Source organism: Equus asinus, chromosome 22 (assembly GCF_041296235.1).
Source record: "Equus asinus isolate D_3611 breed Donkey chromosome 22, EquAss-T2T_v2, whole genome shotgun sequence".
NCBI lineage: Eukaryota > Metazoa > Chordata > Mammalia > Perissodactyla > Equidae > Equus > Equus asinus.
In genome coordinates this window covers 37,208,649-37,221,297 of record NC_091811.1, presented here as the reverse complement: position 1 = coordinate 37,221,297, position 12,649 = coordinate 37,208,649, and the positions used below count along the sequence as shown (strand labels likewise).

At 37.8% G+C, this 12,649-nt stretch overlaps 1 protein-coding gene across 3 annotated transcripts in view; it reads right to left on the bottom strand.

The window, feature by feature from the left end:
• Positions 1–1,476: 1,476 nt before the first annotated feature.
• Positions 1,477–12,649, bottom strand: part of MRPS35 (mitochondrial ribosomal protein S35) — a 47,963-nt gene continuing 36,790 nt past the window's right edge. For 2 of the 3 annotated variants that reach the window (XM_070495258.1, XM_070495259.1), the window contains one exon: positions 3,907–4,459. In XM_070495258.1, coding sequence (XP_070351359.1) covers positions 4,190–4,459 — 270 coding nt within the window. In that variant the 3' untranslated portion in view covers positions 3,907–4,189. Of the gene's footprint in view, positions 4,460–12,649 lie in introns of all 3 variants that reach the window. The other variant, XM_014846896.3, reaches the window with a different exon arrangement.

Sequence of the window (12,649 nt, the reverse complement as noted above, 5' to 3'; positions counted from 1 at the left end):
ACTTACCCCCTAAATCTTACACTCAAACTCTTAAAAGCAGAAAACTGCAAATTCAAGTCTCTAGTGATCTTAAACTCTAGGCCTTTGCTCTCATCCCTTAAACTCATTTTAAATGTGAGAACAGATATTAAAAGACAGCCAATAAGCATAAAGAATAGAGAGAAGAAATTTTATTAGAAGATTAATAAAATAGTACTGTTCCCTCCAAATATTAACCACAAATAAAAGACTGAATTTAAAAAAATTAATCAATTTACCTTAACTTGCATTTCATAATAAGTGTTAGAAATTTTATCAATTTCTTTCCTAATACATTAGGGGAAAAAAACATGCTATTTAGGGGTGACATAAAGATGTAAATTATCCTAAAATGATATTTAATAATTCAGGAAGCTATCTTTAAAAATTATTTGTACATACATTCTTTTAAAACATTATTTACTTTTCTTTGAAATATATACAAGTTCTTTCAAGGTTTCCCAGCAAACTAGGGCTGCTAGGAAAAAAAAAAGTTTTTTCTTCTTTGAGGTTTCTCAGAATTTTATTCATTCTCTAAAATTGATATTGTTTTATAGACATGACCCTAATTTGAAAAAAACATGTACCTTTGTAAGAAAACAAACTCTTCTCCAACCCCTATCTTTGACTATCAGGTAAACTGAGTCCACTTAGACTGAACATGCAACCAGAACAGTCAGCCAAGAAACACAAACAGCTGGGCCTAGAAACCACGTCTTTACCGGAAGCTAAAGGGACCAGAGAACTTCCGAATACCAAAATTCAGGAAACACAGATCTCAGGGCCCAGTCAGCAACTAAGTCTAAGGTTGTTACACCCATCTGGGAAATAACCATGATACTGAAATCTTTCCAACTTTGTAACTAGCCAGACCTTTTTTCACAAAAGTCTATAATCGTCCAGTATTATGAAATACTTACCAATATTGGAAAGAAAATGCAAAGAAAGAGCTAAAGCACCCTACAATTAGGAAAACAACTTCGTTCTATTTCTTAGCTGCCTATGTATTTAAGCAACTTCTGAGCTATGTAACTTGAGTTTGAAGAGCAGATCAATACAGCAAAAAGTATCCCCTAGAATCCTCACCATAAGGATGAATATGATAACGTTCATTGTATATATATAATTAATAGTTTAAAGGACAAGGATCTAATTAATGACAAACAGTGCTGTTTAATTATTGCTGAAATCACAATGACAGCAACTGTTATCCTTTTGAGGCAGTTTTGTATTAATCTTACAGCTCTAAGATTTTGCCACTAGGTGTTAATGCCGTAGTTTAAGAGTCTTCACTTCAATTGCCCAGAGTTGGCCAAACTGCAAAGATTAAAGGCATAGTGTTCTATAAGACCACCCTCACTTCCGACACCAACTGAAAGTTAGGGTGGGGGGGGGGTGTCCCAAAACCACGCTGAAGTTCAACAACTCACTAGAATTCACAGAACTCAATGAAAACTGTTATACTCACAATTATAGTTTATTACAGGGAAAGGATATGAATTAAAATCAGCCAAGGGAAGAAGTACATAGGATGCTGTCCAGGAGGGTTCCAAACTCGTTAACTTCTGGTGTCCTCTCCCCCCGGAGGCAGGACACATTACTCTCCCAGTACCAGTGTGTGACAATACGCCTAGACTATTGCCAACCAAAGAAGCCTGCCCAAGCCCCAGTGTTCAAAGTTCTTATTCAGGCTCCATTACATAGCTTAGATTGACTGATTACCTGGGCAGTTCATCTGAGCTGCAAGGTGCACTGATCTTCCAGGTGACTCAAAGTCCCCACTTATAAATCACATGGTTGGTTTTTCTGGCATGCCCAAGACTATCAGGTGTGGGCAGCCCCACCCTAAAACCCACTGTCACCAGCTCCCATCCTAAACAAAGACACTTTTATGAGGAATGACCCCTCTTTGGGCAAGGTCAAATTCTTTATTACACATCACTACTCCCTCTGCTTGCATCTGCACTGTATTACTACCACAGGATCGATGACTCTCACATGTTCCCAAATGACCACCTCTCTCCTCAGTTTCTCCTGTTTTCAAAACGTTTCCTTCTTCAACCGTTTCTGCATCTGTGTTTTCCTTAACCCTACGTGAGTCTCTAAGAAACATAACATTTCAATACATTTACGTATGCTTTAAATCTGACCTAAAAATTCAGTTTTATCTACTTTGCTTTTCACTTGCAATTTCCATCCAATGGAATACAACATACCCCTCTCTCCTTTTTGTACTCAAGACCCTATTGTTGTCCTTTATAACCTACAGACTCTTGGCCTTGCTAATACCAAATCATACCTTCAATTTATATAAATCTTTTGGGGAATTGTTTTGAAATTTCTTTTGTCTTTAATTATGTTCTCTAATTCTGCCAGGCAAAATAAGTCTTAAGGCAAATAACAAAATCAATAATTCCCTTATTTTGATTTAATGATTAATCACTTGTTGACAACTTTGAAAGTGGTAAGAAATGACTTACAGATATACTTTAAAATATTTATTACTTTTTCTCCCATTCTCCCATTTCTCCAGTGGCTGAGTGGTTAAGTTCGCGAGCTCTGCTTCGGCAGCCCGGTGTATCACTGGTTCGAATCCTGGGCATTGACATGACACCACCCATCAAGCCATGCTGAGGCAGCATCCCATATGCCACAACTAGAAGGGCCCACAACTAAAAATGCACAACTATGTACCGGGGAGCTTTGGGAGAAAAAGGAAAACTAAAATCTTAAAAAAAAATATATATATATATATATATAGAATTGACAGCTAAATTGACTGGAATGTTTCTTAGGGTAGTTCTCATTTTGTCATTTATTCCAATTAAATTCAAGGTCCTTAGACCTCATCTCTTTCCTGAGCTGTAGAAGCTGTAACTGGGGGATCCAGACAGATGAATACCAGTTAACTATTTCCACTGTGAAAATTAGTAAGCAGAAATCTCATTTAAAATACAGTTGGGAGGCCAGAAGGGAGAACCCTCATGGCCTACGTAGGTAGTAGGGCCCAACAGGAAAGACTTCCCCTTCTTGACTGGCAAGATGCTCAGCCAATGAGAGACTGTCACAGCTCAGCCAATGAAAAGCCACTACACTTTAAACTCCCAGCCTCCTCCCAATAGACTCTTTGTTTACAATAGCCCTCCCAACTTCCTCTTCCCCTCTCTCTCAGTTTCTCCTCTCCTTGCTGCTCAGGACTTGCACGTGGTTTGCCATTGTTGCATATCCCAAATTGCAATTCTCTGCTGATCCCCCAAAACCCCATTTTTGCTGGAGAAATAACTGGCTATTTGTTTAAGGTCAACACCACATTTCTGCAAGCTTGGGCTTGGAGAAATGAGCCCCAGAAAATAGAAAGTAGGATGCTAAACAGAGTTGAATCAACATAAAGTAGACCCAAAATAGAGGGATGGAACAAACTTTTTAGGTTAGAAAATACTCTCTTGGGCCAGCCGGTGGCCAAGTGTTTAAGTGCCTGCGCTCCGCTTCGGCAACCCAGGGTTTCGCCAGCTGGAATCTTGGGCGCGGACATGGCACTGCTTGTCAAGCCATGCTGAGGCAGCATCCCACATGCCACAACTAGAAGGACCCACAACGAAAAAAAAAATATGCAACTACGTACTGGGGGGCTTTGGGGAGAAAAAGGAAAATATAAAATCTGGAAAAGAAAAAAGAAAAGAAAAAGAAAATACTCTCAAGGACCTGCTTCTAATCAGAATTAGCATCTGTGAAAAACATATTGGGTAGACAGCATTTATGTAAAACAAGCAGTGAACCGCAGTCAGGGGACTGGGCTGTGCGCCGAGCTTCCCAAATAACCACAATCGTTATTCAAATGCAACCACTAAGTGCTAATTTGTAGGGAGAAAAATATAGCCAGTGACAAAATAACAATATATGTATATATTTGAATACTGCCATTGTATGGCAGAAATAAAATCAAAACACTATAGAACCAGAAGAAATCAGAGATCTAATTAGTCTAATTGCCCCAGTGTATAAATAAGAAAACTTCTGAATCATCAGTGCCATTGTGCAACAGTATGAAAGGAGTAATTTTAACTCTGATGTAAAACAATGTTTTTTTAACATTTTCAACTTTATAACAAATTAGATAATGATTACATATATATCACAAAATGAATAAATCAAGCAGATTTTTCTCAATAGATCATGTCAAATTTAATAGTCTCTTCACTGATTCTTTGTATTGAGAAAGGGTACTTTCATTGTCCCCCTCATTCTTAAGACTAACAACAGACTTTCTGTAATCTTCAACTTCTTTAGTACCAAGGAGCTCTTCTTTATTTACTTCCAGATTTTTCTCAGCAGCTTTAATTTGCAGAAGTGTTTCCAGGATATTTTTTTCTGAGGAGCTATTTTCCCATACATACTCTTCCATGTCTGCTTCAGTCTTATTTTTCTCCCATTCTTCGGTTTTCTGAAAGAAAAAAATGAATACTGAATTCTGAGAATTGTTATTCAAAGACAGAGTTTTCTTTTGTTTTTAGGGGAAGAGAAATTCGGAAATGTGGAGAGCCCATGTGAGCACTCTGCATGTCCACTCTGATGTACCTCCCTTACCCAGCACTGCTGCCCACCCTCACCACCACTCCAGGGCTGCACGCTCTGATATGTGAACACTCCGTCACCATGAATTCTACCCACCTAATTTACACCTTATCTGCCTTTCAAATTGCACTTATAAAGCAATACTGTTTCCCAAAAGATTCAGAAAACTCATGTCCCTAAACTCTAACACATCAACATTTCACATTTCTGAGGTTAAAAATAATGAGATTTGAGAGCAGACCATCTTGTTAACACACCTGTGGGGATGACAGGGAAGACCAATTATAATAATAAAATTTTAAATAAAAAGCACGTGTGTAATACATGATATTTCATCATAATGACTTCATATATTTTGGAATTTTTTGTTATTATCCTTATTTTCTGTTCCCATAATGGAGACAATTTTTGTTACTACCTGTTTTTTACAAAAATTATTACCATGCTAGTCTAGAGAACACTGGTAGGTTTTACAGCAGTATAATTCAGATTTATGATTTAAATGAAGATGTAATGTTCTGTGAAAAATCAAGCAATGCAGCTAATAAATAATATGTCCTGGTTCAAAGAAGTGCTGAATACCAGCCACATTCTTTCCAAATTAACACATAACAATATTCTGAGCCACAGGCTAATACAGAACGATCTGCTATTCTTACAACTTTTGAAGGTAGTAAACTCCCCAAATTTTAACATTTGTAAAGTATTAAAAGAGAGGTAGATTTGTAAGGCTGTCAGAAAAAATATTTTACCTCTGAAAACTCCTCTTTAAACAGACTTGAGTTTGAGCAGACAGAGCTTCAAGGCTCCTCAGAGCTAAGTGAGCACCAAGAAGGAGGAGAGCATTTCCACCCACGCCACCCTCCCGTCCCCACCTCCAATACAAGAGCCCATGAAAAGAGAGAAAGGCAATGGAAATTTGTCCCTCAAAGGGTAGAGAGGAGCCCCATCAACCGCAAACAGACTACCAGGGATGCCACTGATGCACCCATTCAGATCACTGGAGCCCAGGCAAGAGGCTCCCCCACCCACAGGAAGAAGAAACCATCCTTTCATCTTTCAAACTGAGTAAGCATCTTTTCCTTCAAGAGAAACCAACGGGATGTAGGTGTTTTCCCTGATCCCCAAATTCCTCAGGCTAAGGAGGGTATCTGTACTCACAGTTCCTATAATGTCTGTCCCACCTCTCTACACTGAATTTACGTCTGAGGACAATGTCCCAGCTTGTTCCAGAAGTATCTTATCCAATTGAGAATCAACTCTGTGCCCCTTTTTTATCTGGTAGGGAGGCTTGAAGCTTGGCAGAGGGGGCAGGGATAATGTGAAATAACTTCTTGTTGTGATCCATCCCCCACAACCCTGGTGCAAATAGCTTCTAATAGCCAAACTCTGAACTTGTACAGTTTAAAAAAATAATTGACAAAACTACCCTATCCCACCTAATTTTTACTGTAATATTTGGAGAAGGAATAAATGTCAGCCCCTTTAAAGACACAAATTCCCTAAATTAAATACATCATTGAACCTATATACTATTGAAAATGCTTTAAATGTTAAGACAATGTCACAGTTTCTTCACAATTTTAACTTACAAGTGAAGTATATATACTTAAGAGGCCAAGAAATACATTTTATAAAGCATTAAGTAAAACAGTCACTCTGTCTCATTCTTAACTATCAGAAGACAAGCAATTAAAAGACATAATTGTTTAAAAAATTATGTTTCACCTAGGTTTATCTGGATTTTCTTAACTGGTTTGGAGCAGATGCTTAAACAGAGGAGGTAACCAAAGTAAATCCACTAATAATTTCCAACATTTCATTTATCTCCCCTTTCTGTTTGGTACATACAAGCCTACATTGGTTTGCCAAAGTGTGCTGTAGGTGTGCCCCGTGAGCCTGGAGTAGCAGGAGCAGCCACGGCATGCTCCTCCTTCACTGATCTCAGTAAGGAATTTTCTGTGTGTGCAATGACACGAAAAAGGTTAGGAAATGCTTCAAATGCTTACACATATTACTTATTTCATATAATTCTTATTAAGACCTACTGGGTTAGAGCTTAACATCTCTACAGAGAAGAAAACGAAATCTTACAGTAGAGGGCCACAGCCACCTGGGAATGTTTCAGACGGCAGAACCCTTTGCATCCGATCAAGAGGAACGCAGTGCATTTACTGTAGACTTGTAATCCCTCCAGGAGGTCGAAAGCAGCACTCCCTCACCAAATACATTGCTATCTTTGCAGCAACATGTACGAATAGTCACACTAAATGGGATAAACAAAGGCTATAAATAGCATCTCACCCATTCAGCTCTCATTTTGCCACCAAATAAGTTATGAAAAGACTAGCAATTTCCAGAGCTTTCCGGGTTTCAGAATTACAGCTGGAGGGCTGTACATCTGTGATCCCCTCCAGGTCACACAGGGCGGTGGTCTGACACAGTCTTTAGCATGGGGTTTAGTGTTTCACAGAACTGAGTTTAAACCCTAGTCTCATCACTTACTACTCTCTGTAAGAAGACTCCACAGGGCTGTTCTGAGCAGTAAGAGGTGAGGAATTTCTACAGACTTAGAGCACCTGGCTCAGTAACACTAAAGAAATGCTTGCTATTAATGACACAACTTATTAAGAAGAAGAATGAAGATGAGTGGGATTCAAACCCTTGGCCTAGTGCCAAAATCCATGTTCCTATGTCAAGGGCGCCACCGGCACTATCAAGCAGTAAACTGAAACTTTAAAGGTAAATACAAACACACAATTGTCCAAATGTCCTGCCATATTATTTCCACTCACAAAAATTATGACTGATGTTTATAAAATCTAGAGAAAATAATTTACAGAAACAAAGTCTTTCTTTAGTACTGATATAGATGTAGTATTTTTCATGATGCTTGTTACTTGCTGTCTTCTTGATAAATGTATTACTAATTAGACTTTATTGTCTCACTTATAGCCTGTTATTAAAAATAACTGATTTATCTCCAGTTTTCTTGCAGTCTCTTTGGGTGCAGGCTTTTTATGACTAACCAAACGTAGATTAGAAAACACACGCTCATACATGAAACGGAAAGCATTCACCTCTTATAAAGATGCGTCTCAAGAAAAGGAATCTAGTTTTTTCAAGTCATGTTAAATGTAAGAAAAGATCTTTACGACATCTTTAGAATTTCTCACTTTTTCAAGCAGGAAACAGAAAGTTAATTATTATCACTATATTTACCTTTTGAGGGAAATCTTTTCTAGCCATTAATGTGTAAATTTTCAGAGATGAGTGTCATCCAAATGGGGCTTTTCAGTGAAGAGAGACCAGTTAACTGCAAGAGCTGCTGGTCTGTAAATGACACATTAGGAGGCAATTCCAAAATACCTTCTAGTCCTTGTTAATGATATAAAGGCAGTATTTTTCATGATGCTTGTCATTTCAGAATATTTTTCACTTAAGAGGTATAAATATAAAATCCTTGAGGGGAAAAAAACCCCATTATGATTTCCACTTTCAAACAAGATGTGGTAGGTCACAGCATGCCTCTGCTCTGGCTACAAGTGGAAAAAAGCCAGGTAATTGACCAAAAAAAAAAAAAAAACCCGAAAATTCCAAGTTTAAAGATATCAGACAGCTATATAATCAATAAGGACTAGAGGAATGCGAATTCCAGGCTTCAAGGATATGGGGAAGATCCTTCTAAAGATCCCTAGCCATCTTCTTCCCTGAGCACATTTTCCGATTCTGCAGGAGACTGGTGCTTGGCCCATGCAGAAAGACTCTGCTTGGGCAAAGAGAAACAAGCAAGGTTTGCACTGCTACCTGGGCTTGTGTGACAGACTGGAACTGAAGAGCCCCCAAAATGACTGGTTTTAGTTCTGGAACTACTTATGGGAAGCTGGGGAGTCTGAATTAGGCTTCTACAAAGCAGTGTGAAATCTCCCATAATCTTACAGTGTTTAAGAGACCAAGTCCCGCTAGAAGGAGAAAGTCCTGTTTCAAACACACAACCAATCTCCCTCCCAAGACCTCTGCCAGAGGTTACCCAGCTAAGCTCAAAACCACTAACGGGCACACATGACTCTCCAGCAGACTTCCAGAGACGTGGAAGCAGACTCACCAAGTTCCCAATCAAAAGCCTAGAAGGTCTGAGGAAAAGGGACAAATCAAAGGTGAATTAAACCTTACAAAAACTGCAACCCAGCTTGGTCCAGCTCAATCCTGATTGAATTAAAATAAGCCCCTGACCCTCTCTGCCTAAGAGAAGAAAGTGGAAATTCTTTCTGTTGGATGACATCAACTGGAGCCTCTATGGGTCTTTTATACACAATGTCTGGCATGTAATAAACAATTACTAGACATCTGAAATACTAGAAGAGAAAAAAATGTAATTAATAACCAAGGGATAACAACAATAGATGAAGAAATCAGATGATTCAGAGTGCAGAAAGCAGAAAGAACTTTAAAATAACTGATTTAATGTGTTAAGGAAAATAAAGAAAAAGATTAACAATATGGATTAAATGATGAAAAATTTCAACATAGAACTGGTATCTATAAAGAATGAACAATCAAATGAATATCTGGAATTGAAAAATGGTTATCTGAAATTAATAAGTCATTGAATGGATTTTAAAAGCAGTCTGGATACAAAAGATAGGATTAGTGAATGCAAAGACAGAGCAATAGAAAACTATATTGTTAACATTTATCAGATCTATACTATGAGATTATAATTAAGAGATTCTGAAATATTTTTTATATTATACTAATTAACTCTCTCTAAGGTTCCCGCTGATTCTACTTAACAAATTCCAACAAATCTAAAACTGGGAGGACTACTCTTACATGTCTGTCATAAACTAAATGCTTGTGTCCCCCCAAAATTCATGCTGAAATGAAATCCCTAAAGTGATGGTATTTGAGGTGGGGCCTTTGGGAGGTTGATTAGGTCATGAGGGTGGAGCCCTGATGCCCTTATGAAAGAGACCCCAGAGAAGGCCCTTGCTCCTTCCATCACATGAGGACACAGCAAGATGACCACCATGTATGAACCAGGAAGCAGGCCTTCACTAGACACAAAGTTGGCTGGTAACTTGATCTTAGACATCCCAGCCTCCAGAATTGTGAGAAATAAACTTTTGTTGTTTATAAGCCCTCAGTCTCTAGTGTTCTATTATGGCAGCCCAAAAATGGACTAAGACAATGTCCTATACAAATAAAAATTAGAACTTTTTTTAAAAGTTTGCAAAAACAGATTTTGGGAAATTTAGTCTGAATTAGTGATTCTTAAATTTGTAAAAACCTATAATTTTCACTATCAAAAACCTAAAATTTTTCTACTGCTTCTAGCTTTAAAAAGCTATGGTGCTAAGTTCATAAAAAGAGAAACAATCAGATATCATGTACTTCCTGGTGAAGAATACAATACCAACTATGCAGTAGTATTTAAAAAAAATCAAATTAGAATTTGATTAAGCCTCTGGATCCAACTACCAATTTTCAAAATTGCACTACGGTGATACAATCAGCCAAATTCAAATGATGGGAAAGACTACACCAAAAAAAACAAACAAGATTTCTTCAACAAATAAATTGCAAGAAAACAGCTCCACAGACAAAACTCCCTTTTAGTTTGTGACTGCTATCAGGCATTCTCCAAAACACATTTGCTGAGAATCTCCTATGTGCTGGGCAGTACAAGGAGAAGCTGCATGTCTCTAGCTACCCTGGCTAAAAACCAATGTTTCCATATCCAAAGATTTTAGAAAAAAGGTACATATGCTATTCATATTACACATCTGCTGAAATTTCCCTTCAGGTGACATAAAGAACAGAGTTAGTTGGCTAAAACAAAAACATCTCATTATTCAAACATGATAATACTAATACTGGAACAAAATTAATTCGATTTATAAGTGAATCATTTATACGAAGCTACTAACTCTATTAAGTACAGTTTTGTTTTCGTGATCTTAAAAAGAAGTCTATTATAGAAAATTTCAAACATATACAAAAGTAAACAGAATAGCACTATGAACTCTCCTGTACCCATCACCCAGTTTCAACAATTAACTGTTGGCCAATCTTGTTTCATACCTGCCTTTACCCACTGCCCCCTTCCCATGTCCCCAGTGAACTATTTTGAAGGAAATCCCAGACATTATGTCATTTCATCTGTAATACATATTTTTCTTTAAAAACAAGTACTATTTAAAAAATCATAACCACAATAACATAATTAATTTGGTGGTGTATTGATTCACAAGAGCCTAACCTAGGTCAGTTAGTTCGCTCATTCATTCATTCAATCAATCAACCAGCAATTCCTGGGTGTAGGTTATTGGCCCCTAACGGTTATGTTTCTCTAGAATCTTCTTGCCTATTTGGCCAGTTACTGGACAATGCCTACCTGAAGCAGAGATCCTCCCTTGGAGGTTGAATCCAAAGGGAGAATTAAATTTAGTTCACTGTTTTGTTCCCCCTCCCCTCGCCTGCCCCCCTCCCACTGGAGTGACTAGCCCCATAAATTCTGAAATAGCCAAGGTCATGCTTTCTGACATACAGACTGGAGGAGGAGAGGAAATCAGTCTGCAGAGAGAAAAGAATGAGGCAGCTGCCTAGAGAGTAACAGAGCCCAGAGACTACAACACAGCCTTCACGTTGTCCTAGTTTCTGTTCCCACCCATTCCTGAGATGGTAGCATCTTTGCCTTTGCCTCTTTTCTGCTTAAATGAGCTTGAGTGAGCTTCCATGACTCACAACAAGGGGGTCTCAACTAATACAGGGTGCTGAGGAGAGAGGCTGAGGATAGAAAGAGTTAAGAGTTGTCAGAATATAAATTATAATTTACATTGACCGGGAGAATGCACAGAATGAGGAAAAAAGAAGGAAATGACAAAACCTGGGAAACAAATTTAATTGATCTGGACTAAAATATATAGCCAACATTTCCAGAAACATGACACATTCCAATTAGAAATTTTACAGTTAAAATGGCTCAGTATTATTTGTAAATAAGCAGTATCTTTACAAGACGTTATACTTAAAAATGACAATTGTGAAATAAGATTTTTACATTTATATGACTTAAATTGGCCTTTTTGGCAGAGTTTCCTTTTAAAAAAACATTTTTCTTTAACTTCAATGTTTTGCAGCAAAAAGTTCAACGTGATATTAAAGGCCTCTAGAAATAGGGGGTTAATACTAAAGGGATAATAACCCAGAACTGAATTCTGATACAGGATCAGCAGGGTGCAGTTCTAGACACATCTTTACAGAAAAGACAGAAATTACTGAAAAGGAAAAGGCGAAAAAAATCATCTACAATTCTACCACCTAAAGATAATCAATCGATACTGGTGACACTTGGTGCATGTCCCTCTAAATCCATTTTTTAAAGCACTGCTATGATTGAATTTATTTATAATTTTGTATTCTGACTTACAATTCACTGTCAAATTTAGCTTCTAAAATCACACCCAGGATTGAAGTGAGTAGTTATTTAAGAGTTTCAATTTTAACACAAACAGCATATTCAAACTACTAGGGGGTAATTAAAAATGCCAATATAAGCCCAAACTGATCATTATTTAGGCAAAGAGTTTCATTAATCTGTAGACTTCTATTTTAACTCTTCAACCATTAAACATTTATAACGTCACCATTTAATTTGTAAGTGTGTATATAATCCATATACACAGATACACATAGATATGGTCTCTCTTTTCCTCCCTGCCTGCACTGAGAACCTGCTCTGACTACAGCCGTAGAGGAAACAACCTTCCATTCCACATGATCCTGTTCTCTTTCCCACAGTTGGGTCAATTATTCATTCACTCAATAAATATTTATTCCACAACTATGTGCCAGGCGCTGTGCTGTCCTGGAACTGCCAGTCTAGGAGACCTGGAGTTGAACAGGAGCCAGTTAGATGAAGACTGTGATCCCAGGAGAGAAAACAGTATCCATAAAGGCCTGGAGGCAGGAAAGAGCTTAGAACATTCTGAATGTACTGAGTACATAACGTACTAGGACATAACCGAATGAAGGCCAAGGCAAGGAAAGTGGCATG